The 27,044-nt window shown below is 40.8% G+C and overlaps 1 protein-coding gene across 4 annotated transcripts; it reads right to left on the bottom strand.

The window, feature by feature from the left end:
• Positions 1 to 169: 169 nt before the first annotated feature.
• On the bottom strand, positions 170 to 26,715 carry si:dkey-181m9.8 (E3 ubiquitin-protein ligase RNF31). Of its 4 annotated transcripts, none has more exons than XM_014139206.3 (21): positions 26,429 to 26,715; positions 25,484 to 25,574; positions 25,126 to 25,191; positions 24,838 to 25,007; positions 24,450 to 24,598; positions 21,427 to 21,503; positions 20,111 to 20,281; positions 19,858 to 19,962; positions 18,733 to 18,993; positions 18,381 to 18,472; positions 17,979 to 18,167; positions 17,448 to 17,633; positions 15,580 to 15,678; positions 15,227 to 15,316; positions 15,029 to 15,143; positions 14,600 to 14,718; positions 14,155 to 14,268; positions 9,564 to 9,630; positions 9,272 to 9,359; positions 8,942 to 9,110; positions 170 to 8,544 (listed from the first exon to the last, which is right to left on the bottom strand). In XM_014139206.3, the coding sequence occupies exons 1-21, from the start codon at positions 26,471 to 26,473 to the stop codon at positions 8,374 to 8,376; spliced, it is 2,634 nt and encodes an 877-aa protein (XP_013994681.3). In that variant the 5' UTR covers positions 26,474 to 26,715; the 3' UTR covers positions 170 to 8,373. The 4 variants fall into 4 exon arrangements, with proteins under 4 accessions (XP_013994681.3, XP_013994682.3, XP_013994684.3 ...); XM_014139207.3 differs by having other exon boundaries at positions 24,838 to 25,004; XM_014139209.3 differs by lacking the exon at positions 25,484 to 25,574 and having other exon boundaries at positions 26,429 to 26,701.
• Between the last annotated feature and the right edge of the window lie 329 nt (positions 26,716 to 27,044).

Genomic DNA, 27,044 nt, shown 5'->3' with positions numbered 1-27,044 from the left:
GACACCCACACGTATGTTACATGTTGAATGCTTAGCAGGACAAGAAAATGGTCCAATTCACACACTTATCAAGAGAACATCCCTGGTCATGTGGACAAGGTCAGGACATGACAGCACCAGGTATAAACGAGGCTATAATTTCCCCCAAAAACCCAGACAGAGACAGTCAGACGGTCAGTAGAAAAATATGTTTATTACTAAAGTCAGTAGTACTTTTCCTGAACAAGAGGTACCAGGTCAAGCTGTTAAATCGATGCAACGTCACACTGTCCTCTTCCCTGATCATTTTCACACAAAACAAAAATGCTCCAGGGTGATGTTTCCCCTAGGTACAGATCTAATATCAGATTCCACTCCCCCAATCATTATCTTAACCATAGGTGGGGGAAATGCAAAACTGACCCAAGATCAGCGTCTAGGGGCAACTTCAACCTACATCGTGCCATTACAGTAGAAACAAATTGCGTAACTTAATTGCAAACCTTGGTGAATCATATACTCATTACTACATACCGTACCAATAAGTAGTGAATACCTTTATTGCATAGCATAGTGAATTTATGAGTAAAAAAATAAAGTCATGGTTTAATGCAGCTGAAAAGAGGGCTTATGCAGCAGTGTGAAAGCTCCGGATAGAACTATATACAATAAACTTTGCACCCTACTGGATAAGGCCCAGAAATGTGCTGTTAAATTGAGTAGCTTTTTATATCTACTTGCATAATACAGTTCTGTACTTCTTGAACAGTTCTGTACTACTTGAATTGAATACAGTTCTGTACTACTTGAATTGAATTATGTACCAAGCCAACAGCATAAATTGCGATGATGAAAATACATTATAAATGGGGTCAATCGTGCCTGTAATATGACCCAGGTTATCACTCAACCAACTATAGTGCATACCAATAGTGACATCCACCTGTATTGATCATATATTCACTAATGCTGCAGAGCATTATCAGATCCCATTGGCTGTAGTGACCATAACATTGTGGCAATAACAAGGAATGCCAAAGTGCCAAAAGCTGAGTATAAAGTAATTGAAGAGATCATACAAAATGTTCTCTCAGGACTCTTTTGTTGAAGATATAAAACATTTGTTGGTCTGATGTGTATGAGGAAGTGAATCCAGATGCAGCACTGGAAGTAAAATTATTCATGCCAATTGCTGACAAACATGCCCCTATTAAGAAATTGCCTGTGAACTGTTAGGGCACCCTGAAGTGAAAAATGTTATGGTTTAAAGAAATTATGCAAAAGAGGTGGAAAACAAGTCAGAATGCTCAGCTGATAGGTTGAAATGTTGTGCATTACCAAAACAAGATAAATGACAAAACACAATTGAAAAATGTTGGATTACCTAAAATGACATCATGGGCAGGAAACCCAGTTAATATCCATTGATCATTTAAGTTGATGGGTCGTTTATAACAAAGCCTTTCGATATTGCCAAGCATTTCAATGACTATTTCACTAGTAAAGTGGAAAACCTCAAGAGGTGAAATGACTACATTGAACAGTAAACCATCATTTTCTTGTATTAAAACAATTTAAATTCTAATAATGAAAGGTTTGCTGTTTTGAATTGTCAAGTTTGTGTGGGAGAAATGGAAAAGCTACTGTTATCCATCAATAATGAAAAGCCGCCAGGTATAAACAACCTTGATGGGAAACTATTGAGAATGCTAGACTGTAATGACACCCCTATTTGCTATATGTTTAACCAAAGCCTAAAAGGAGTATGTCCACATGTGTGGAAGGAAGCTAAAGTAATTCCACTGCCTAAAAATAGTAAAACACCCTTTGCTGGCACTAACAGCCACCAAATCAGTTTGCTACCTGTTCTTAGTAAACTGATGGAGAGAAGGGCACTCAACTTGTACTGCACTGACTCAAATGACAGATGATTGGTTCAAAATAAATGGATAAGATAGTTGGAGCTGTATTGTTAGATTTCAGTGCAGCCTTTTATGTTACGGATCATAAATTGTTATTTAGGAAACACGCTAGCTATGGCTTTACATCACATGGTCAGAGAGTTATTTATCCGATAGAACCCAGAGTGTGTTCTTCAATGCAAGCTTCTCTAACATCAGATATATACAGTGCGGTGTCCCTCAGGCCAGTTGTCTTGGGCTGTTACGCTTCTCTATTTTTACAAATGACTTGCCACTGGTCTTACGTAAAAGCTAGAATGACTATATATGCAGATGATTCCACACTCCACATGTCAGAACCCAAAACCAGTGAACTCACTGAAATTATAAATAAGGAGTTACAGTCAGGGCTCCATAGTGGCGCAGCGGTCAAATGAACTGCATCTCAGCGCAAGAGGCGTCACCACAGTCCTTGGTTCGAATCCAGGCTGTATCACATCTGGCCGAGATTGGGAGTCACATAGGGCGGTGCACAATTGGCCCAGCATCGTCTGGGTTTGGCCAGGGTGGGCCATCATTGTAAATAAGAATTGGTTCTTAACCCGTTTGGGATAGGGGGCAGTATTTTCACGGCCGGATAAAAAAAACGTACCCGATTTAATCTGGTTACTACTCCTGCCCAGAAACTAGAATATGCATATAATCAGTAGATTTGGATAGAAAACACTCTAAAGTTTCTAAAACTGTTTGAATGGTGTCTGTGAGTATAACAGAACTCATATGGCAGGCCAAAACCAGAGAAGATTCCATACAGGAAATGCCCTGTCTGACAATTTGTTGTCCTTCTGTAGCATCTCTATCGAAAATACAGCATCTGTGCTGTAACGTGACATTTCTAAGGCTTCCATTGGCTCTCAGAAGGCACCAGAAAGTGTAATGGGGTGTCCTGCTGTCTCTGGGCGAAGAACAGCAGGAGAATTTGTTAGTGGTCAGCCTGGGAACAGTGAGACTGAGAGGCGCGTTTACAAGAATTCTCAATTCTTTTCTTTCAGCCTTTGAATGAATACAACGTTGCCCGGTTGGAATATTAATCGCTATTTTACGAGAAAAATAGCATAAAAATGTATTTTAAACAGCGTTTGACATGCTTCGAAGTACGGTAATGGAATATTTAGAATTTTTGTGTCACGAAATGCGCTCGCGCGTCACCCTTCGGATAGTGACCTGAACGCACGAACAAAACGGAGCTATTTGAATATCACTATGGATTATTTGGAACCAAAACAACATTTGTTGTTGAAGTAGAAGTCCTGGGTGTGCATTCTGACGAAGAACAGCAAAGGTAATCCAATTTTTCTAATAGTAATTCTGAGTTTGGTGAGCCGCAAACTTGGTGGGTGTCAAATTAGCTAGCCGTGATGGCCGGGCTATGTACTCAGAATATTGCAAAATGTGCTTTCGCCAAAAAAGCTATTTTAAAATCTGACACCGCGATTGCATAAAGGAGTTCTGTATCTATAATTCTTAGAATAATTGTTATGTTTTTTGTGAACGTTTATCATGAGTAATTTAGTAAATTCACCGGAGGTTTGCGGTGGGTATGCTAGTTCTGAACATCACATGCTAATGTAAAAAGCTGGTTTTTGATATAAATATGAACTTGATTGAACAAAACATGCATGTATTGTATAACATAATGTCCTAGGAGTGTCATCTGATGAAGATCAAAGGTTAGTGCTGCATTTAGCTGTGGTTTTGGTTTTTGTGACATATATGCTTGCTTTGAAAATGGCTGTGTGATTATTTTTGGCAGGGTACTCTCCTGACATAATCTAATGTTTTGCTTTCGCTGCAAAGCCTTTTTGAAATCGTACAATGTGGTTAGATTAACGAGAGTCTTGTCTTTAAAATGGTGTAAAATAGTCATATGTTTGAGAAATTGAAGTTATAGCATTTGAGGTATTTCGCGCCACGCTCAACCATTTGATATTGGTGAGGCGTTCCGCTAGCGGAACGTCTGTCCATAAGAGGCTTTTGACTGACTTGCCTAGTTAAATAAAGGTTTAATTTAAAAAAATAACAGAATGGAGGATTAATAATAAACGGGTCTTAAATACATCTAAAAGCATGGTATTGGGTTCAAAACATTCTCTAAGACATAAACCCCAACTGGAGTTTAGTATAAACGGTGTGACAATTGAGCAAGTTGAGGAAGCTACAGTTGAAGTCGGAAGTTTACATACACTGAGGTTGGAGTCATTTAAACTCGTTTTTCAACCACCACACATTTCTTGTTAACAAACTGTAGTTTTGGCAAGTCGGTTAGGACATCTACTTTGTGCATGACACAGATCATTTGTCCAACAATTGTTTACAGACAGGTTATTTCACTTATAATTCACTGTATCACAATTCCAGTGGGTCAGAAGTTTACATACAGTTGAAGTCGGAAGTTGACTGTGCCTTTAAACAGCTTGGAAAATGTCATGGCTTTAGAAGCTTCTGATAGGCTAATTGACATAATTTGAGTCAATTGGAGGTGTACCTGTGGATGTATTTCAAGGCCTACCTTCAAACTCAGTGCCTCTTTGCTTGACATCATGGCAAAATCAAAAGAAATCAGCCAAGACCTCAGAAAACAAATTGTAGACCTCCACAAGTCTGGTTCATCCTTGGGAGCAATTTCCAAATGCCTGAAGGTACCACATTCATCTGTACAAACAATAGTATGCAAGTATAAACACCATGGGACCGCTCAGGAAGGAGACGGGAACTTTGGTGCGAAAAGTCCAAATCAATCCCAGAACAGCAAAGGACCTTGTGAAGATGCTGGAGGAAAAGGGTCGAAAGGTATCTATATCCACAGCAAAATGATTGCTATATTGACATAACCTGAAAGGCCGCTCAGCAAGGAAGAAGACACTGCTCCAAAACCGCCATAAAAAAGCCATACTACGGTTTGCAACTGCACATGGGGACAAAGATCGTACTTTTTGGAGAAATGTCCTCTGGTCTGATGAAACAAAAATAGAACTGTTTGGCCATAATGACCATCGTTATGTTTGGAGGAAAAAGGGATGCTTGCAAGCCAAAGAACACCATCCCAACCGTGAAGCACGGGGGTGGCAGCATCATGTTGTGGGTGTGCTTTGCTGCAGGAGGGACTGGTGCACTTCACAAAATAGATGGCATCATGAGGATGGAAAATTATGTGGATGGAAAATTATGTGGATATATTGAAGCAACATCTCAAGACATCAGTCTGGAAGTTAAAAGTTTGGTCGGAAATGGGTCTTCCAAATGGACAATGACCCCAAGCATACTTCCAAAGTTGTGGCAAAATGGCTTAAGGACAACAAAGTCAAGGCATTGGAGTGGCCATCACAAACACTGACCTCAATCCTATAGAAAATTTGTGGGCAGAACTGAAAAAGTGTGTGCAAGCAAGGAGGCCTACAAACTTGACTCAGTTACACCAGCTCTGTCAGGGGGAATGGGCCAAAATTCACCCAACTTATTGTGGGAAGCTTGTGGAAGGCTACCTGAAAAGTTTATCCCAAATTAAACAATTTAAAGGCAATGCTACCAAATACTAATTGAGTGTATGTAAACTTCTGACCCACTGGGATTGTGATGAAAGAAATAAAAGCTGAAATAAATCAATCACTCTACTATTATTCTTACATTTCACATTCTTAAAATAAAAGTGGTGATCCTAACTGACCTAAGACAGGGAATTTTTACTAGGATTAAATGTCAGGAATTGTGAAAAAATGTGTTTAAATGTATTTAGCTAAGGTGTATGTAAACTTCTGACTTCAACTGTAGGTCAATTACCATGGTCAAGTCATATTGACAAAGTTGTTGTGAAGATGTCTGTTATAAAAAGATTCTGGGTTTTGACACAAAAATCAACTATACTAGTTCAGGCTCTGCTCTTGTCCCATCTTGATTACTGTCTGGTAATATGTTCAAAACAGAGCTGCACACCTTGCCCTTAGCTGCACATACAGAACTAACATCAACAACATGCACACCAGTCTTTCCTGGTTGACAAGAGATTAACTGCTTCTCTTTTAGTTATGAGAAGTACTACTGTAATGAAAATTCCAGATTGTCTGCATAATCAAATAACATTCAGCTCATACACCCATACATACCCCACAAGACATGCCACCAGTGGTTTCTTCACAGTCCCCAAGTCCAAAACGAACTCACGGCAACGCACAGTATAATACAGAGCCATGATCGCATGGAACTCCCTTCCATCTCCAATTACTCAAGCAAACAGAAAAAACTACCTTTAAAAAAATATGAAACAACATTTAATGGAATGGTGAAGACTGAGGACACACACAAATGTTTGTAGTGTTTGTACTATTATTTATTTTTGTATTTTAAATGAGTGTGACTGTCCTTGTCTATCAGTGTTTTTTGTGGACCCCAGATAGAATAGCTGCTGCTTTGGCAAAAGCAAATGGAGATCTGAATAAAATCAATAACAAGTTTACAACCCATTTCACCCACATCTTAATGTATTATACCTGTCGGCTTTAAGTTAAATGTTACATCAAGTTCCTTTCATTCAACAATATTTCAGTGTTAAAGTATTTAATAATTCACATGCTGGTCATAGCAAAAGAAACGTATGTCTCAAGAACTTCTCTAGTACAATACATTTTGAAAGTTTGTTTGAGATATCCTGAGAAGTGAGAACTACAGGACTACAACAAAAATAAAACTACTGCAGTACAGTGGCTATAGAAAGTACACACCCAAATTACACACTTTTCACTGTTGCCTTACAGCCTGGAATTTAGATTAGTTACTTATCATACATTTCCCACTGATCCTCACAGTGGGGTGTATACTGTCTATAGGGAGAGTACTGTTTATTTTATGTGAATAAAGTGCTTTTAAAAATATACTTTAAAAATATAAAACGCAACATGTAAAGTGTTGGTCTTATGTTTCATGAGCTGATCCCAGAAATGTTCAATTCGGACAAAAAGACAATTTCTCTCAAATTTTGTGCACAAATGTGTTTACATCCCTGTTAGTGAGAATTTCTAATTTGTCAAGATAATCCATCCACCCGAGGTGTGGCATATCAAGAAGCTGATTAAATGTGCAGTTTTGTCACAGATGTCTCAAGTTGAGGGAGCATGCAATTCACATGCTGACTGCAGGAATGACCACCAGAGATGAGGCCAGAGAATTAAATGTTAATTTCTCTAACATAAGCTGTCTCCAACGTTATTTTACAGAATTTGGCAGACAGCGTGTATAGTGTCATGTGGTCGAGCGGTTTGCTGTCAACGTTGTGAACAGAGTGCCCCATGGTGGTGGTGGGGTTATGGTATGGGCAGGCATATGCTATAGACAACGAACACAATTGCTTTTTAATCAATGGCAATTTGAACGCAGATATACCCTGATGAGATCCTGAGGCTCATTGTGGTGCCATTTTTCCGCCACCATTACCTCACGTTTCTGCATGATAATGCACAGTTCTTCCATGGCCTGCATACTCACCGAGCATGTTTGAGATGCTCTGGATTGACATGTACACAACAACGTGTTCCAGTTCCTGCCAATATCCAGAAACAGCCATTGAAGAGGAGCGAGACAGCCTGATCAACTCACACCAGATACCGAATGGTTTTCTGATCCACTCCCCCCCCCCTTTTTTTTTAACGGTATCTATGACCAACCGATGCATATCTGTATTCCCAGTCATGTGAAATCCATAGATTAGGAACTAACAAATGTATTTAAATTGACCTTATATGAACTAAGTCAATAGAATCTTTGATATTGTTGCATGTTGCGTTTATATTTTTGTAGCTACATGTTTATTAAGAATAAACGTCAAATAAATTACAATAACATGAAAACAAATAAAACCTTAATGTACCGGATCCGGTAGTTATTTCAAATCAAAAGTGCACTGCACTTTACGCTCGAGTCGACATCCACTGCGTTTACCGTGATCTCAATGCACTTTTGATTGAATCCTGGCCACAGCATAGCTAGATCTAGAGCAGCAGTGTGCAACACAGCTCCTCAAAGGACCAATTTACCTTGTCCCTGCCTTCTCTGGACTGTTTATAGCGCTATTTCTATGTCATTATTAGGCCAGTGTTACATAGCCATTATGACAAAGGGTTGAAGTTAAATATTACCCCTGGATCATGTTTATTAGGACACGCAACAACAAAAAATTGCAACGGAAAACAAATGTGTGTTTCTCATTGGACAAGACCGGGAAGTCCCTTACCCAGTTTCACTTAATTTAAAAATGTTTTCTCCCTACTTAACACAACCCTGGGTGACATTCACTAGGCACCAAACGGAAGAAAACGGACTGATGCAAGGAACCCGGCCTTATCCATTAAGAAACGCAATTTTTCGTAGCAAAACATGTAAAAGCATTTGCCATCATGTGCCCTAAGGAACCCAACCCAGGTGAGGCCAAGTATTTTACATCGACTTAGTCGTTGAGCAAGAGCATGGAAGCGTCATGGAAGCGCCTTGGTGTGTTTCTCTGATCAGAAGACCAGCGTGGTCCCGCAGGGCTCGATGAGGGTAGGGGGCAAAGGTCGTCTTTCACCTTCACAGGGGGTAGCTTGTTGTCCCTCAGGCTAACCTTCCTAGTCAGGGTCTGAGGGACCGGGAGAGGGGACACACACATAGCATTATGGCAGTGTTTCCCAGACCAGTTCTGGAATCAACCCAGCCCTAACTACTCCACGTATATGTTAAAATCCAGAACAAGCACACCTGATTATATTAGTCAACTAGCCTAATGATCAGTACGCCCTTCTTGAGTTGCATCCGTTGTGCTAGTGTTAAAAGAGAAAAAAGCTCTTTAAATAATACAGAATCTCCCAGGGACCAGCGAGCTATGGAAGCAAATTAACGCTTGGGAACTGACTAAATCAGTGTTACCAAAACCATATCAGGCCCTGGCCAGCATCAACCAAGGGACCCAGAGGATGAGAAACACTGTCCTATGACAGTGTAAAAAGCCTTGTGGGTAGTCTCCCCCTGCGGCTCACCTGTCTAAGGTGCTGTACATAGAGTGCGTCAGGATCCTGAAGGTTCTTCTGTGGAACAGGAATGTGCCACCGCTGTAACTCGGCCAACATCTCGGCCACATCGAACAGAACGGCTGGATCCGCGTGACTCCGGTTGATTAGCTCCACTAGACACTCTTTATAGTGTAAGCTGAGGAATCAAATTGAATCAAAATGTAACCCTTTTTACATCAGCAGTTGTCACAAAGTGCTTTACAGTAAACCAAGCCTTAGACCCCACAGAGTAGGTAGAAGCAGAAGCACAGTGGCCAGTAAAAAGTTCCTAGAAGGAAGAAACTTGGTGTCTCTTACACGCAGTAGCCACTGTACTCTGGGAGAGTTGGTAGACCACAAGGCCCATCTCCACCCATCTCTCTGTGCTCCAGGACTGCACACACACCTGACACATGGGAATAGAAATGTTTCAAAAAGTAAGAGTAAGAGTAAATACATATGAAGCAGCAAAAATGTTGATGAACAAAATGATTACAAAAAGATGACGTGAAACAAGCTTCAATCAGAAGCAGACAGAAGCATTTAACTATTTCCGGTAGACTCTAACAATGATTTGTAAAGTAAAACCCCTTGTTGGCTTGTACTTTACCTTGGGAGTTTGTTCCTGTAGAGCCCTCTTTGGATTTGACCATGCCAGCGAGGGACACTCCGTAAAGCTGGAAAAGGGTGTATTGAATGTTTAGTTCGGATACATGATAAATTGCAATTCTCTTTCAGCACAAAGGTTAATGTTTTCTCTATCTTTCGTCAGAGATTATTATGGTAGATCGCATGATGGGTAAATATACAGTTGAAGTCGTAAGTTTACATACACCTTAGCCAAATACATTTAAACTCAGTTTTTCACAATTCCTGACATTTAAAACCTGTTGAGGACAGACGTTCCGCTAGCGGAATGCCTCGCCAATATCCAATGGTAGAGCGTGGCGCGAAATACAAAAAAAACGCAAAAATGCAATAATTTCAATTTCTCAAACATACGACTATTTTACACCATTTGAAAGATAAGACTCTCGTTAATCCAACCACATTGTCCGATTTCAAAAAGGCTTCACAGCGAAAGCAAAACAGATTATGTTAGGAGAGTACACAGCCAAAAATAATCACACAGCCATTTTCAAAGCAAACATATATGTAAAAAAACAACAAAAAAAGACAGCTAAATGCAGCACTAACCTTTGATGATCTTCAGAAGATGACACTCCTAGGACATTATGATATACAATACATGCATGTTGTGTTCAATCAAGTTCATATTTATATCAAAAACCAGCTTTTATACATTAGCATGTGATGCTCAGAACATGCATTTCCAGCCAAAACGTCCGGTGAATTTACTAAATTACTCATCATAAACGTTGACAAAATACATTTACAATTATTTTAAGAATTATAGATACAGAACTCCTTTATGCAATCGCTATGTCAGATTTTAAAATAGCTTTTCGGCGAAAGCACATTTTGCAATATTCTGAGTACATAGCTCAGCCATCACGGCTAGCTATTTTGACATCCGTCAAGTTCGAGGCTCACTAAACTCAGAAATAGTATTCGAAAAATTGTATTACCTTTGCTGTTCTTCGTCAGAATGCACTCCCAGGACTGCTACTTCCACAACAAATGTTGTTTTTGTTCCAAATAATCCATAGTTATGTCCAAATACGCCCAGACAAAAAAATTCAAAATGTTCCATTACCATACTTAGAAGCATGTCAAACGCTGTTTAAAATCAATTGTTATGCTATTTTTCTCGTAAAATAGCGATAATATTCCAACCGGACAATGCTGTATTCATTCAAAGAGGATAAGAAAAAATGGCGTGGTCTCGTGAACGCGCATCTCCAATCTCTTTGTCACCAGGCAGTCCACTGACAAACTGAGCTGCTATTATCTGCCCAGAGACAGGAGACGCCTCAATCCGGTTTCTGAAGGCTTTAGACAGCCAATGGAAGCCTTAGAAAGTGTCACGTAACCCCACAGATACTGTAGTTTCGATAGAGAAGCAAAAGGAGAACTACAAATTCACAGACAGGCCACTTCCTGCTTGGAATTTTCTCAGGTTTTTGCCTGCCATATGAGTTCTGTTATACTCACAGACACCATTCAAACAGTTTTAGAAACTTTAGAGTGTGTTCTATCCAAATCTACTAATGATATGCATATTCTAGTTTCTGGGCAAGAGTAGTAACCAGTTTTAAATCGGGTACGCTTTTTTTCATCCGGCCGTGAAAATACTGCCCCCTATCCCAAACAGGTTAATCCTAGTGTCATGACGTTGCCCTCTCTCTGGGAACAGGGAGCACAGTTGACCCCCTCCCCCTTGCACCATCCCCCTACCTACCTCTCCCTACCCAGGCCCTGTCAAGGCGGTCATAAATTCCAAAGGAAATGTCCTGCCTAACAGGCCCAGTTGAGACAGAGAGGGGTTTCATAGAGAGACAAGGAAATTCTTCCAACTCACAAAATTGGGGAACCGAACGACATTTATGTTCTGGAGAAGGTATAAAAGATCGGTGAAGAATCCAGCTACGAACTGGTCCGCTTGCAACAATTGTGTGATACTCAGAAGAGACAATATAGCCATATTACCATAAAACTGTTTATATAATAGCCTCAGCTATGGGACTTGCATCTAAATGGTTGTATAAAATGTATTAATAAGGATAAAGCTATTTGGAATACGTTGAGATGCTATGTACTGATGTTAATGTGATAGAATGTATTTCTGTTCAAAGCTTAAAATCAGTCATCGGCACGCCCCCCAGGGACACAGACAGGACCAGGCGTCATGTGACAAGCCTGTTCTATGTTCACGTATAAAACCCCCACCCTGATTTTCTTTCATCAGACCAGCTTACCTCAGAAGAGAGAGCCAAGGTTTGACCATCCAATTCCTCTACTGAAAGTTAACTATACCACGTGGTTAAACTTTTAGACGATCGAGACTGACAGAATAATAACAAGTCTTTGATATTAATTAATAGTCTGCAGCTAGAAATTATATCATTGAACTCGAAGACCGACGAAACATCCATTCTATAACGACATTAATGAATGTCGCTTTGAAAGATCCATTCTAACCGAGAGAGAGAGAACAGGACAAAAACTCTCCAACAAGGATCCTGACGACACACTGAGCGTAAATATATATTAATTGCAATTGTTCCCGAATGAGTGAGCGTTCATGTGCAAAGGTTTAGCATATCAATTGTTAATATTTATCAACTCTAGTGTCTTCTCAGCTGCCCTTTATGACCATTTGTTTAACAGGCCGCCATGCCTGTTTTGCCCACTAAGGCACATTCCTCTACCATTTCTTTGTAACGATAACTACTGTTTGTATGCTTTCTGTGAATTACTTAGTTTAGTAAATAAATGATTTTAAGACATTTGATGTATGGATGACTTTAGTAAAGGCGGGATTCGTGCAGATACAACAATTTACGACGTTTGGAATGAGACTGGACGTGAGGTAAAATACACCATAAGATAATCGGCCTATACTATAATATAATATATAATGCTATAATATAGGAAAGTTATTAGGAAAATTATAACTTTGTAATCTGAATATTTTCCTTGGTGCCCCGATCTCCTAGTTAATTACAGTTAAACGATTAATCAGTTTAATCGCGTGATAATAATTACAGGGAGTTAATTGATAAACATGTCTTCAGTTTAATGGTACCCAAAGACACGACACTAGTGAAAATTCCCTATCTTAGGTCAGTTAGGATCACCACTTCAGTTTAAGAATGTGAAATGTCAGAATAATAGTAGAGAGAATGATTTATTTCAGCTTTCATCACATTCCCAGTGGGTCAGAAGTTTACATACACTCAATTCGTATTTGGTAGCATTGCCTTTAAATTGTTTAACTTGGGTCAAACGTTTTGGGTAGCCTTCCACAAATTTTGGTCCATTCCTCCTGACAGAGCTGGTGCAACTGAGTCAGGTTTGTAGGCCTCCTTGCTCGCACACGCTCTTTCAGTCCTGCCCACAAATTTTCTATAGGATTGAGGTCAGGGCATTGTGATGGCCACTCCAATACCTTCACTTTGTTGTCCTTAAGCCATTTAGCCACAACTTTGGAAATATGCTTGGGGTCATTGTCCATTTGAAAGACCCATTTGCGACCAAGCTTTAACTTCCTGACTGATGTCTTGAGATGTTGCTTCAATATATTCACATAATTTTCCGTCCTCATGATCTATCTATTTTGTGAAGTGCACCAGTCACTTGTGCATTAAAGCACCCCCACAACATGATGCTGCCACCCTTGTGCTTCACGGTTGGGATGGTGTTCTTCGGCTTGCAAGCCTCCCCCTTTTTCCTCCAAACATAACGATGGTCATTATGGCCAAACAGCTCCATTTTGTCATCAGACCAGAGGACATTTCTCCAAAAAGTACTATCTTTGCCCCCATGTGCAGTTGCAAACCGTAGTCTGGCTTTTTTTAATGGTGGTTTTGGAGCAGTGGCTTCTTCCTTGCTGAGCGGCCTTTCAGGTTATGTCAATATAGGACTCGTTTTACTGTGGATATAGATACTTTTGTACCCGTTTCCTCCAGCATCTCCACAAGGTCCTTTGCTGTTGTTCTGGGATTTACTTTTCGCACCAAAGTACGTTCATCTCTAGCGGTATGGTCCCATGGTGTTTATACTTGCATACTATTGTTTGTACAGATGAACGTGGTACCTTCAGGCATTTGAAAATTGCTCCCAAGGATGAACCAGACTTGTGGAGGTCTACAATTTGTTTTCTGAGGTCTTGGCTGATTTCTTTTGATTTTCCCATGATGTCAAGCAAAGAGGCACTGAGTTTGAAGGTAGACCTTGAAATACATCCACAGGTACACCCCCAATTGACTCAAATGATGTCAATTAGCCTCAGAAGCTATGACATCATTTTTTGGAATTTTCCAAGCGTTTAAAGGCACAGTCAACTTAGTGAATTTAAACTTCTGACCCACTGGAATTGTGATACAGTGGGTAGTTAAACAAGTTAAACAATTGTTGGAAAAATTACTTGTGTCATGCACAAAGTAGTGTCCTAACCGACTTGCCAAACCTATAGTTTGTTAACAAGAAATTTGTGGAGTGGTTGAAAAACGTTGTAATAACTCCAACCTAATTGTATATAAACTTCCGACTTCAACTGTAGGTAGTGTAGGATTTACCTGAAGCAGCCTGTGTAGTCTGGGCACGTTCCAGTCCCTCAGGTGGTACAGGCAGTCCCTGGGGTGGTGGGCATGTAACCCCTTGGACCCACACTCAGCCGAGAAGTCACACCCCTGAAGATGTAATTTATTAGAGGGATAGTACATTTTTTGAAGTTGTACCTTATTTTATCTAGAGTGTTGTTTCATCCAGACCGTTTAAATGTTGTTGCTTTTTAAATTGGTACGAATATTTATCTTACAGAGCGTGGCTTTAAGCATGTTATAGGATTGCATTTCCTAGTGTTCTGCTACTGATTTTGACTAGAGACTAGTGTGCCTGGGTTAAGAAAAATTATATACATAAGATAAAAGATTCAAATAATACAACTTAAATCTACTTTGACTGGAATTCTCCTTTAAATTAATGCTAAAGTGTCAGCTCAGATTCAACTAGGAGACTTACCGCGCCTAATTTGAAGGGCCTATTACAGCCGCCACAGAACTCGTGCTGGCATTGGGTGCATTTGAAATGGAGACATCCTCCCTTGGAAAGGTAGAACACAAACTTGCATTTTGGACATTCTGAAATGAGACAAATAATATATCCAGTTAAATGTCTTTCTCACCAAGACATACATTCAAAATATTGCATGTGTCTCATCCAATTTTGATTCGGGGACATAAGATGTTTAATCTGAACATTAAAAAAAGACTACATAACACTGTTATAATAATAATACAAAAATATGGCTTTAATCGTAACAACTCAATTACACTGTCATGACACAAACTGTTATTCAGATAGGCTAACAGCTAGCAGACCTATACAACGGTGTGCATCATAAACCGAGGGTTCAAATAAACAAAATAACGAAAGTAGGTGTGTGTGTACCTATTTTATTCCTGCTGAGGAGATTCTCCAGTTTTGCGGTCTGGTACTCTGGGTTATTGTGGAGTTGCCACTCTCTGAACTTCTCACAGGAAAGACCCTGGTGTTGTGGAGCCCACTGGTGTACCGAAAAGTTGTTAGAAGGTAGATACAAGGCTTTCCAACAATTTGAATGTGAGTGTACATGAATAAATTACTTACTGCAGTCTTGCATTGGGAGCAGGTGCTCTTCCTACAACTAGGACAGTCCATTCTCAGCTGGTCAGCCTCATGTAGAAGGCCAAAGGAGCACTAGAACATTGCACACAAACTGACATTCATAAGCACCTAGAACAAAGCCACTGTCTAAAGCTGCAACTTCACCAACATGTCTTATCTAGTGGGGTATTGAAGCTTAGATCGCAGGGTTTTGAATTTAAGGGGAGGGAACGAGGGTGAAAGAAAGACGAGGAGAATGAGAGAGAGATGCTATTAAAAACACAGAGGTGGAGACAAAGAAGAAGAGAGACGAAGAGACAAGCAGGAGAACCAGAAAGATGAGTGAGATGTCTTACGTGGGCACACCAGCGGAAGTTGGGCATCTCCTGCAAGGCTCGGTCTCTCAGCTTCCTCTGGAACAACTCGTGGATCTGAGGATCTAGATAGTGCCTGATCTGGCAAGAGAAAACAATGTAGACAGGAGGGATGTTAAACTGTAAATTCCTCTAGCCTTTCAGCACCAGTTTCCCGGACCCAGATTAAGCCAACTCCTGGGCGAAAAGGGATTTATGCTCTATGGCAGGGGTATTCAACTGGGGCTACGTGGCCCCATAGGTGAAAAATTATATTTGTATTTGAAAGGTTTTATGAATATTGCTAGCAAAATATTTCTTTTTTTATTACATACCTACAGTAGAAAAGAGGAGACCATCTTCTTTCTAATGATGCCAACTTTATTTCTCAACTCCTAGTATTGAGCAAATTACACTCATTGGAACCAATTACACTCACTGGAGTATGTGACATAGGCTTTGTAAAAGCAGTCGTGAATAGGCTACCAGTGCAACAACTGCTGCTGGTTAGCTTTATTGACTTGGACAGTTAAACAGCTGCTCTGAGCAAAAATGTGTTTGGCGTTACCTTTTTCTAGCTAATAGGTTATGTTAGAGTTCACACTTTCTCTTCCAATTCTAATGTGGAGAGGTCAAAAGAGTTTAACACTATCTACCAAATCTATTACATTTTTTTTGATTACTTCTCCTTGACATTATAATTCACCCGATAAGACAATTATTTTCTCCCTAACGTATGATGGGGGTCCCTGGATCACCGGTTTGCCTGGGCAAGAAAAGATTGAAGACCCCTGCTCTATGGAGAACCTCCCTTGAATGTGCTTTTTAGTCCAGGTTTAGCAGCGTCTGAGAAACCGAACCTGAGACTGGTGCATCTCTCTCCATGAATGCGCTCACTGGCTCCTGCAAATCCGTGAGCACGCATTGTTTCATTGTGTGGATTGTTTGCCCTTTGTTAAACGTTTATCAATTCCCCACAATATATCAAATCTAGCACCAGTAGTAAATGTAGGCTACCGTGACTCATCACCATGTCCCAGTAAACTAGAATGCTTGGTTACAGTAATTTCTGTTCAGTTTAAAAATATATATTATTAGATTCATACCATTCTCATTCTTGAAGTGGATTTGTTGTTTGGAGAGCTCACAAACTATGCTACACCAAAGAGGAATAAACTTTGTGTTATTTCCATTGCATTAACCAGTTCTGTCAATTTCTTTATTGTCTTCTTTGGAGCACATGTTTGGTTTCTCCGTCTTGTGTAATGTGTGAACAGAAGTATCTGGCCTGCGTGCCAGGATAGGTATGGCTTATTTAGGTGCCTGTTTGGGTTACGTTCTTGATCAGCTTGATTTAGGTTAATCAATGGGGAGGCTACATCTGAGCCTAGTAGACTCCACCTGTGCTTTTCTAGTTAAGACAGGTTTTGCATGATAGGAGGCTTTTTCTTTTTGAATATTGACATTTAGAAGTCAGAAGATTGTAAATATATCAACTTGTCAATGTATCACCGTCATCAACAGCGCAGTGTAAATAAAGCCAACACCCATTTGCACCTCTACCTGCCTGCCTCCTGAATAATTTGTCCTTACAACTGTTACAAAGTACCTATTTTACAGAAGACAAAATTATATTAAAATTATTTGCAGTAGACGTAGGAGATGGCAGCTAGCTATTTGGAGCCAGTTTAGCATTGCTCTAAATGACATCCCCTTCCACTAACGAAACCGAATGTTAATGGAATTTTTAACCAAACATTTCAACTGAAACAGAGCTAGGTAGAAAGGTCCACCCTGTCTATACAGTGGTAGGGTCTGAACACTACATCAAAGCAATGTCTACTACTACCGGGAAGCTACTGGCGCCTGACCTGTGTGTCCAGAAGGCTGAAGTAGTCCAAGGCCTCCTCCACGCCTCCCTGGCTCTGATGCATGTCGGGCTGGCCACACAGGGGACACACCACATGGACGATGCTCTTCTCCTTGATGGCCTGGGAGAAGTAGGCCTTGAAGCAGCTCTCGCAGAAGGCACACGGGCAATGGGTCATAGTGATGATCTGTAGAGGGACACGGAGTGAGAGAGAGAAAGATCGAGAGGGGTGGAGCACGATAGAGACATTTTACTCTTCTAAACCTCGTAGTGCGCTAAAACCTTGTTCCCACACAAACTCTGGTGGAATGTCTTGCAGCATGCCTTTACATTTTTTTTGCATGAGTGGGTAGATATCAAGTAAACAGCGATGTAATCGTGAGCTGCCATACTCAAATAAAGACTGCAGGAGACTAGGGCAACCCTACTTTAACCTGCCCAACAATAGTGGACCAGTGATTACTTCAAAGAAGGCAGGCAAGGAAGGATCCATGTTGACAGTATTTGAATTGGGTCCCAGTCTCTCACCCACCTTGCTGAAGGACACCTGCTCGCGGCAGATGGGGCATTCATGGGACAGGTACTTGAGGGCCGAGGGAAGGTCCCGGCACGACTGCACCGCCTCCTCCACGTCGGCCTGACTGAAGCTCCGCCCCTCAAGTGACAGCAGGCTATGGAAGATGGCCGCCTTGTCGCTGGAGACGCCGGGCGGCACCGCAATCTAACGAAAGAGAATTGCATATGTATGAAGAGTGTAGAGTAGTACTTTAGAGTCTACTGTTGAAACAGAAGTTGCTCTTTTTGCAGTCTTTATTTTTTTATCATGGAAGGCCCACACTTATACAATATGCACACAAACCCTGGCGCACACATGGACAGAGACACATGCACACAGAAAAAAAAAAACCTGGTTGGGGGTTAAGCCCACTCTTACCTGAGCACTGTTGACCCTCTTGAGCTGTATACGGAAAGGCCGCTCATTCACAGTAAAGATTCGGTCTGCCTGTAAGAGCACCTGCTCTGCATCTGAAAGCAGATCCAAAATAATACAAAAACAATTTATCATTAGTGCCTTCTTGTTTCAGTCTATTTTCTTCCATTTGGTGCCTAATGAAAATGACCCTGATGTACTGTATATACACTCTCCCATACCAGGTGCATAATATACATTTAAAAAAATTCTACAATGTAGATTTTCAGGCTGTAACTCCATGGTAGTGTGTGCATGTTACCCCTTCACATCTACAGTATATGCTCTCTTATCCCCCAACCCCTTTCTCACTCACCTCTGGGACTGCGGAAGCTGACCAGGGCCTGGTCAGGCTGGGTCGGAGGGTAAGGGTAGGTCACATCCAGCACCTCTCCCCCACCGTTGCTCCTGCGCTGGAAGTAGAGGGTGAGCTTGTTCTTCACACGGCTGGGGGACTGGTCCGGTGGCAGCCGGCTCACCAGGATACGATGCTGGTTGTCCACTAGGGGCATGACTGCAGTGGGGATTGGGGGGTAGTCACCACCACCTCGATCACCTCTATCGCCTTGCGTCTGTCCTGAGGAGCGAAAGTCGGTGGGCAGTTATTCACAAATTAATGGGAAAGATAAGTGCCATTTCATTTAATTATTTTATTCAGTGCCCTGCAAGGGCCGAAACACTTCTGATTTTCATTCTGTGTAGACAAGTAACAAGTGTACTCTGTATGTATGTGTACAACATGTCGCAAATGTGTTATCTCAACTGAGTTTGAGTCAGTGGAGAGAATACATTGAAACTAAAACAAATTCACTGAGCAAATGTTTGGTCTGGAGTGGAAACTTTGAGCATTCACAATGAACACTGAGGCTGTACCCGCTTTATGTTTTAGCCAGTCTACAAGTTTATTTTGAGCATAACATCTCCACTCTGTCAGAGTGGCTTACCAACAAAACCAATGGAGCAAATGCATCCCAAAACATTTTCACATGGAAATAGCTATTGATTCCTATGATCCAGCCTATAGTAGTCAATATATGGTGCTCAATGTAGGACTTAAAAACATTAAAAAGCTTAATGTTAAGCCCTGCATAAAGGGCTTTTTAAAAGGTCAAACACAATGGGCCAAATGGGTAGCCTACATTTCATTCACCTATCTGACTATTGGCTTCTTAGCATAGTCAAGTCTCAAAATACAGCACTGCCCCTTTAAGACAGACTAAATTCAATCACAAATCCCACATTAAAGGGAAAAGTTGATTTGATAAAAAAAAAAGAAAAAAAAAAAAGAATATTGACTGTAGGTGAATTGCTACACTCTGGTGTAGCTGAATACCTCAATATCTCTTGGTGAGCCGGCTGCCACCGGACCAGTCCCCCAGCCATGTGAATCAAACCTCAATTCAAATTTTTTAACACTTTAGGGATTCAGTTTTCCACTCACCTCGTTCTTTAGTACCAAGCTGGTACACATTGACAACATTTTCCAGGTGTAGGCTCTTGAATAGGTTGTTTATGTCCTCAGAACTAACAGGAGTGTTATTTGGCGCTGTGGAATGAGAAAATGAAATGGCAGATAATCAAAGCTCAAATATCAAGGCACAAAATACATTTCATTATGTATCACAATGCGATCAATACAAAAACTTTAAATATACACTGTACACAGCCCCAAATGTTTATATACTGGGTCCTACCAGAGGCAGTAGTGATGAAGGGGTTGGTGGAGGAGTAGGGAAACTGGACTCCCCCTGGCACTCCAAAGTCTATCCCCATATCCAGTAGCTCCTCTGTGTAGGACCGCCTCACACCAGTCGCAGACTCTCTGAGAGGCCCCGATTGGCTGGACTTTAAACTCTTGGGCGGAACTAGGAGAATTGATAATACACTGTTAGTGAGGAAATGAAAGCAAAAGGTTGACAATTTACTAGAAGTTGTTATAAATTAGGGTGAAGGAAGTGCAATGAGAAGGAGTGGGATGAAAGGAGAAGTGGGTTGGCCGATTAGCTATCGATTGTGTACAGGGCCTAAAATTAACAACCGCCACCTGCCAAATGCAGGTAGATTTTGGCATTGGCGGGTTAGATGTCCATTTCACCAGCCACATTGGTGGGTGGTCAGGGCTCCACAGTGCGAGCATTTCACTCACATTTGTGGAAAACAAATTGTTAGGTATAATCACATTTAATAGTAAAATAAATGCTGCAGTAGCTGTTTTCAAAGTATTTCTGCTGTTTTGTTTCGTAGCACAACATAACTATGAATCCTATATAGCCAATTCCACTTTGCGCTGCAACACTGCCTGGCTGGGGGCTGTGCGCACATAAAGAGCAGAGTGAAACATACATTTTAAGAAATGCTGCGCAGAGGAATAAAAGTTGGTCTAATTTACTTCAAACGAAAGTCTACTGAAATCAGACTTTGTCCTTGTTTCTTGGCTATTTATATTGTTTTGTTCACAAGGTAGGTTGTTTTTCTGTTTGAGTTTCAACAGCTAGGGAAGACTAGACAAGCCTCTACTAGTCAGACTCAATCACACAGGCACAAACATGACGAGTCATGCTACCACGGTAACCTCCCACCCATAAAGGGGCAGGTGAACATTTTTGTCTCATCTATGATATTTTGGTTAAAAAAATGAAATGAAACAATATACCACATTAGTTCTTACTAGTAATACATTTATTGTTTTAGAAACATTACAAAAAATGCTCATCTGTTTATTTTTTGTGTTTTGTTGGTGTAATTTCAGCGGTAAGTTGTTTTCGGGGGGAAATCTACCTGCCACAGTGGCTGGTGGACCAAAAAGTTAATGTTATGCCCTGATTGTGTAGATACAGATTACCTTTTCCATTTATTTTAGATTGTGGCAGATAGCTGGCTCTACAAAACAGATGGCCAGGGATGTGGACTCATCTTGACATTAGACCACTAAGTTTGAAAACATCTAACAAACTTTAAAAAGCAGGGAATGCATTTCTAAGATACGGTACAGAGTTCGGAGAACACCCACCTATTTCTCTAGGTAGTGGCGTGAGGGACATTGAGGAGCGCCTGGCTCTCGGGGTAGAGCTGCTTGGTTGAGGCCAGCTAAGGAGGGAGACACAGTACAATAGAAACTCAAAGCATGAAGAGTTACTAACAACTGAAAATGAAACAATATTTCGCTTTAACAAAAAAGGCTTAAACAATCCACATTTATTTTAGATTTTAGATTCTTCAAAGTAAGAAGAATTTTGCCTTTGCCTTGATGACAGCTTTGCACACTCTTGACATTGTCTCAGCCAGCTTCATGAGCTAGTACCTGAACTGCATTTCAATTAACAGGTGTGCCTTGTTAAAAGTTAATTTGTGGAATTTCTTTCCTTCTTAATGCGTTTGAACCAATCAGTTGTGTCGTGAAAAGGTAGGGGTGGTATACAGAAGATAGCCCTATTTGGTAAAAGACCAAATCCATATTATGGCAACAACAGCTCAAATTAGCAAAGAGAAACGACAGTCCATCATTACTTTAAGACATGAAGGTCAGTCAATCCAGAAAATTGAACGTTTTTTAAACCATCAAGCGCTATGATGAAACTGCCTCTCATGAGGATCGCCACAGGAAAGGAAGACCCAGAGTTACCTCTGCTGCAGAGGATGGATAGGTTCGTTAGAGTTACCAGCCTCAGAAATTGCAGCCCAAAAAAAATTTTTTCACAGAGATCAAGTAATTGACATCTCAACATCAACTGTTCAGAGGAGACCTCGTGAATCAAGCCTTCATGGTCAAACTGCTGCAAAGAAACCAAAACTAAAGGACACCAATAAGAAGAAGAGATTTTCCTGGACCAAGAAACACGAGCAATGGACATTAGACCAGTGGAAATCTATCCTTTGGTCTGATAAGTCCAAATGAGATGTTTGGTTCCAACCGCTGTGTCTTTGTGAGATGCAGAGAAGGTGAACGGATGATCTCCACATGCGTAGTTCCCACCATGAAGCATGGAGGAGGTGTGATGGTCCTTTTCTGGTGACACTGTCTGTGATTTATTTAGAATTCAAGGCACATGGCTACCACAGCAATACGCCATCCCATCTGGGACTATCATCTGTTTTTCAACAGGACAACGACCCAACACTTCCAGCCTGTGTTAGGGCTATTTGACCAAGAAGGAGAGTGATGAGTGCTGCATCAGATGACCTGGCCTCCACAATCACCCGACCTCAACCCAATTGAGATGGTTTGGGATGAGTTGGGCCGCAGAGTGAAGGAAAAGCAGCCAACAAGTGCTCAGAATTTGGGAACTCCTTCAAGACTGTTGGAAAAGCATTCCAGGTGAAGCTGGTTGAGAGAATGCCAAGAGTGTGCAAAGCATCAAGGCAAAAAGGTGGCTAGCTTGAAGAAAATATATTTAGATGTTCAACACTTTTTTGGTTACTACATGACTCAATAAGTGTTAGTTTTGATGTCTTCACTATTATTCTAGAAAATAGTAAAAATAAAGAAAAACCCTTGAATGTGTAAGTGTCTTAACTTTTGACTGGTACTGTATACAGTGGCAAGAAAAAGTGTGTGAACCCTTCGGAAATACCTGGATTTCTGCATCAATTGGTCATAACATTTTATCTGATCTTCATCTAGGTCACAACAAACACAGTCTGCTTAAACTAATAACAGTTATACATGGTGTGTCTTTATTGAACACACCGTGTAAACATTTACAGTCCATGGTGGGAAAAGTATGTGAACGCTTGGATTTAATAACTGGTTGACCCTACTTTGGCAGCAATAACCTTAATCAAACGTTTTCTGTAGTTGCGGATCAGACCTGCACAACAGTCAGGAGGAATTTTGGAACATTCATCTTTACAAAACTGTTTCAGTTCAGCAATATTCTTGGGATGTTGGTGTGAACTGCTCTCCTGAGGTCATGCCACAACACCTCAAATCGGGTTGAGGACAGGACTCCGACTGGGCCACTCCAGAAGGTGTATTTTCTTCTGTTGAAGCCATTCTGTTGTTGATTTTACTTCTGTGTTGTTGTCCTGTTGCATCACCAAACTTCTGTTGAGCTTAAATTGGCAGACAGCCTTACATTCTCCTGCAAAATGTCTTGCTAAACTTGGGAATTCATTTTCCCATCGACGACAGCAAGCTGTCCAGGCCCTGAGGCAGCAAAGCAGCCCCAAACCCAATCCAAATCCCAAACAAAATCCCTCCACCATACTTTACAGTTGAGATGAGGTTGGTGTGCTGTGCCTTTTTCTTCTCCACATAGTGTTGTGTGTTCCTTCCAAACAACTCAACTGTAGTTTCATCTGTCCACAGAATATTTTGGAACATCCAGGTGCACTTTTGCAAACTTCAGATGGGCAAGCAATGTTTTTTTTGGACAGCAATGACTTCTTCCGTGGTGTCCTCCCATGAACACCATTCTTGTTTAGTGTTTTATGTATCGTAGACTCGTCAACAGAGATGTTAGCATGTTCCAGAGATTTCTGTGTTGAACCTTCTCCATTTATAGACAAAATGTCTTACCGTGGACTGATGAATATTGAGGCTTTAAAATAGTTTTGTAACCCTTTCCAGCTTTATGCAAGTCAACAATTCTTAATCTTAGGTCTTCTGAGATCTCTTTTGTTCGAGGTATGGTTCATATCAGGCAATGCTTACTGTGAATATCAAACTCAAATTGTGAGTTTTTTTATAGGGCAAGGCAGGTCTAACCAACATCTCCAATCTCATCTCATTGATTGGACTCCAGGTCAGCTGACTCTTGACTCCAATTAGCTTTGGAGAAGTCATTAGCCTAGGGGTTCACATACTTTTTCCAACCTACACTGTGAATGTGTAAATTATGTATTCAATATAGACAATAATTTGTGTGTTATTAGTTTAAGCACACTATGTCTATTGTTGTGACTTAGATGAAGATCAGGTCAAATTTGATGACCAATTTATGCAGAAATCCAGGTAATTCCAAAGGGTTTGCATACTTTTTCTTGCCACTGTATGTCTATTATTTCAAGGAATGAGCACACTTCTCAATTTACCTGCCAGGGTCCGAAGACTCTGCATGTGCACTGGAGTGTGCTGCAGTTGGTAGCATCTGAACTCTGATTGGGTGCATGGCGAAGAGGGGCGTTTCCTTTTGAAATGCAGACCTCATTTCTGAGACGAGCAATGACAGGTTGGCCAGCCCCTGCCAATCAAAAGGTAGACGCAGTTCAAACAAACTAGAAAAGTAGATTGATTATGATGGTACTAAAGTACCACCCCTCTTCATGCCACTCCACCCATGCATGCTACACACACATACAGTCTCTCTCTCTCTCCATTTTCTAACCACTAGTCTAACATCTCTTCTAATAATAAAAATATATCAACAAAACATTCACCAAGCACTATCAAAATCACATTGTTGCATTGTTGTCGACTTACGCTCTTCCAGTTGTTGAGGCAGTCGAGGAGCACCTGCCCACTGGCCTCCACATATGGGCACCTGGGGTTGATCAACATGGAGATGGAGGGACACACGTAGCACCTCGGCCGGCTCTGGGGGTGAGTCTCGTGGAGCCAGATGCCCACTGGGATATTATATGTGTTACCTGCTTGGAGGACAAATTATTTCCATGGGTCACTTCAATAAGAACTTACATAGGGAATGGTGAAAATGTTATCAATGTGGCAAGGTACGAAACCTAGTTATTATTATGATAGTGTGCTTACCGTCATGTGGAACTGGAATAGTACCAGCCAAATAAACTAACTTCTTCTTTTCCTTATTGGGGAAACCTGTAGTTGAAGCATAAATATCATGTTAGCATCCTGCATAATTTAAGGCAGACCCAGGGCACTCAAGCTGGTCTGGTCCAGAAACAACCCTAGAGTGCAAAACAACAATCTGCCCATACATCTTTGCTTAGCACAGCAAACCTATCTAATCCACTTCGCTGGTGACCTATGGTGTCATGACCACTAGAAAAATAGTGACACCAACGACACACCTAACAGTGACACAGGATCAATATAAGTTAGGTTAAATAAAAGAGAAGTGATGATACAGATTTATAAGCTGTGAACTTACAGTAGAAGTCCACATACATACGTAGGTCTCCATAAGTCGCTGTAACATTCTTGATATCACTGATAACCTCAACAGGGAAGCTGTATTTACACTGAAAAGAATGTAAAGAGAGAGGGGGAGGGAACATGTAATCAATATTGGCACACTAGCCATTATCTTTTCAGTGTGTAGTAGACAAAACAATGATCGACTCAATGCACTCTTGTCCAGTTATTTTAGACATCAAGAGGCATGTGGATTTGTTTACTGACTGCAGTACTGTTTAGGCACTTCAAAGCCGAGTGTGGCATTCCAATTATTGGTTAGTTAGCTAGCTACTTCATCCAAATATGATCTATATATTCGCCTCTTCCTCTCTGCATCACCCCACGTTGACAGTACCGAGTACAAGAAACAATGACATTGTAAACCATTTTTCAAAAGTCAGAACAATCAAGAGGCAAAGTACAGCTGTAAAGCATTGGGAGTGGCTAACAAACTGTTCCATGGCTTGAAAACCAAGCATTTGCTTGCAAGCTAGCTAGTCAAACTGTGTTGTCAGTGAAGGGTAGCTATCAAGCTACCAACGTTTGCTAGCAATGGCTGGATAGTTGCACCTGTTCATTATAGTAACTAGCTGGCAACTCTTCAATTTAAACACGATAGCAATTGTTTAAGCTAGGCTAGCTACCTATTCCTGAAAGTGCAGCCTCAGATAAATGCATAGCTGGCTAACTAGCTAACTTAGCTAGTTAAATACCTTGTCACAAAGTAAAGCTAGTTAGCTAATGTTAGTAGTTAGCTAACTTTTGCTTAGCCCTACAACGGTCGTCCTATGTAGTTTGTCAGAGATATGAGTATATTTGCTTACGTTAGTGTTATAGTTAGCATATATAGCTAATTACAGTAGCTAGCTATCAAGATAACCCAGCTAGCCTAGTTTCTGAATGTTGTTTATCTTCTTACCTCGGTCAGTGTTTCATATTCAAGGACTGCTGGGACCCTCGGCATCTTTTATAATTTAACCTTTCAATCTTATGTGGAATTATGAATCAACATTCAAAACTATCTATGACAACATCATCTGACATTCCCGACAGCTGCATTGAAAAACACTAGGAACTGGGAATTTGGACATCTCCGACTTCAGTCCGTTCAAACAACTGGGAACTGAGAAAAAAATCGAGTTTCCGATTTGGAAAAATCGATTTGAAGTCATCCAACGCGGAATTCCAACTCGGGGCTCATCTTCTTCTTCGATGAGGCGGTTGGCATCCAATACATGTTGCATTACCGCCACCAACTAGACTGGAGTATAATTCCCTTTTTCTTTGCTTGAAAAAAATTATAATAATAAAAAATAATAAATAAATACTTCAATTACTCTACCATCTAACACTACACTCACAAAAAAATATATATCAAAAACATACTCCACTATTTAAATCTATTTCGTCGTACTTCAGGCCAACAGCCTGAAGGACACCACACCATGCAACTCTTCTGATGTTAGGTTTTGCACACCCAAATACCTCTCTGCAGCTGCCACCACAACCTCTATTTGCTGTGACTTATGTTCCAT

Source organism: Salmo salar, chromosome 14 (genome assembly GCF_965601325.2).
Source record: "Salmo salar chromosome 14, fSalSal1, whole genome shotgun sequence".
Taxonomy (NCBI): Eukaryota; Metazoa; Chordata; class Actinopteri; order Salmoniformes; family Salmonidae; genus Salmo; species Salmo salar.
Note: the sequence above shows the minus strand (reverse complement) of the source record. Positions and strands in the feature narration are given on the sequence as shown.

Bases quoted from the DNA above. Each gene is read 5' to 3' on its own strand.
- si:dkey-181m9.8 (XM_014139206.3), bottom strand. From the start codon at position 26,473: ATGCCGAGGGTCCCAGCAGTCCTTGAATATGAAACACTGACCGAG. The intron at 18,168-18,380 runs GTAAGAGTGGGC...CTCTTTCGTTAG, and splicing joins AGAGGGTCAACAGTGCTCAG to ATTGCGGTGCCGCCCGGCGT. The intron at 15,679-17,447 runs GTCAGGCGCCAG...TTCTCTTGCCAG, and splicing joins TCAGCCTTCTGGACACACAG to ATCAGGCACTATCTAGATCC.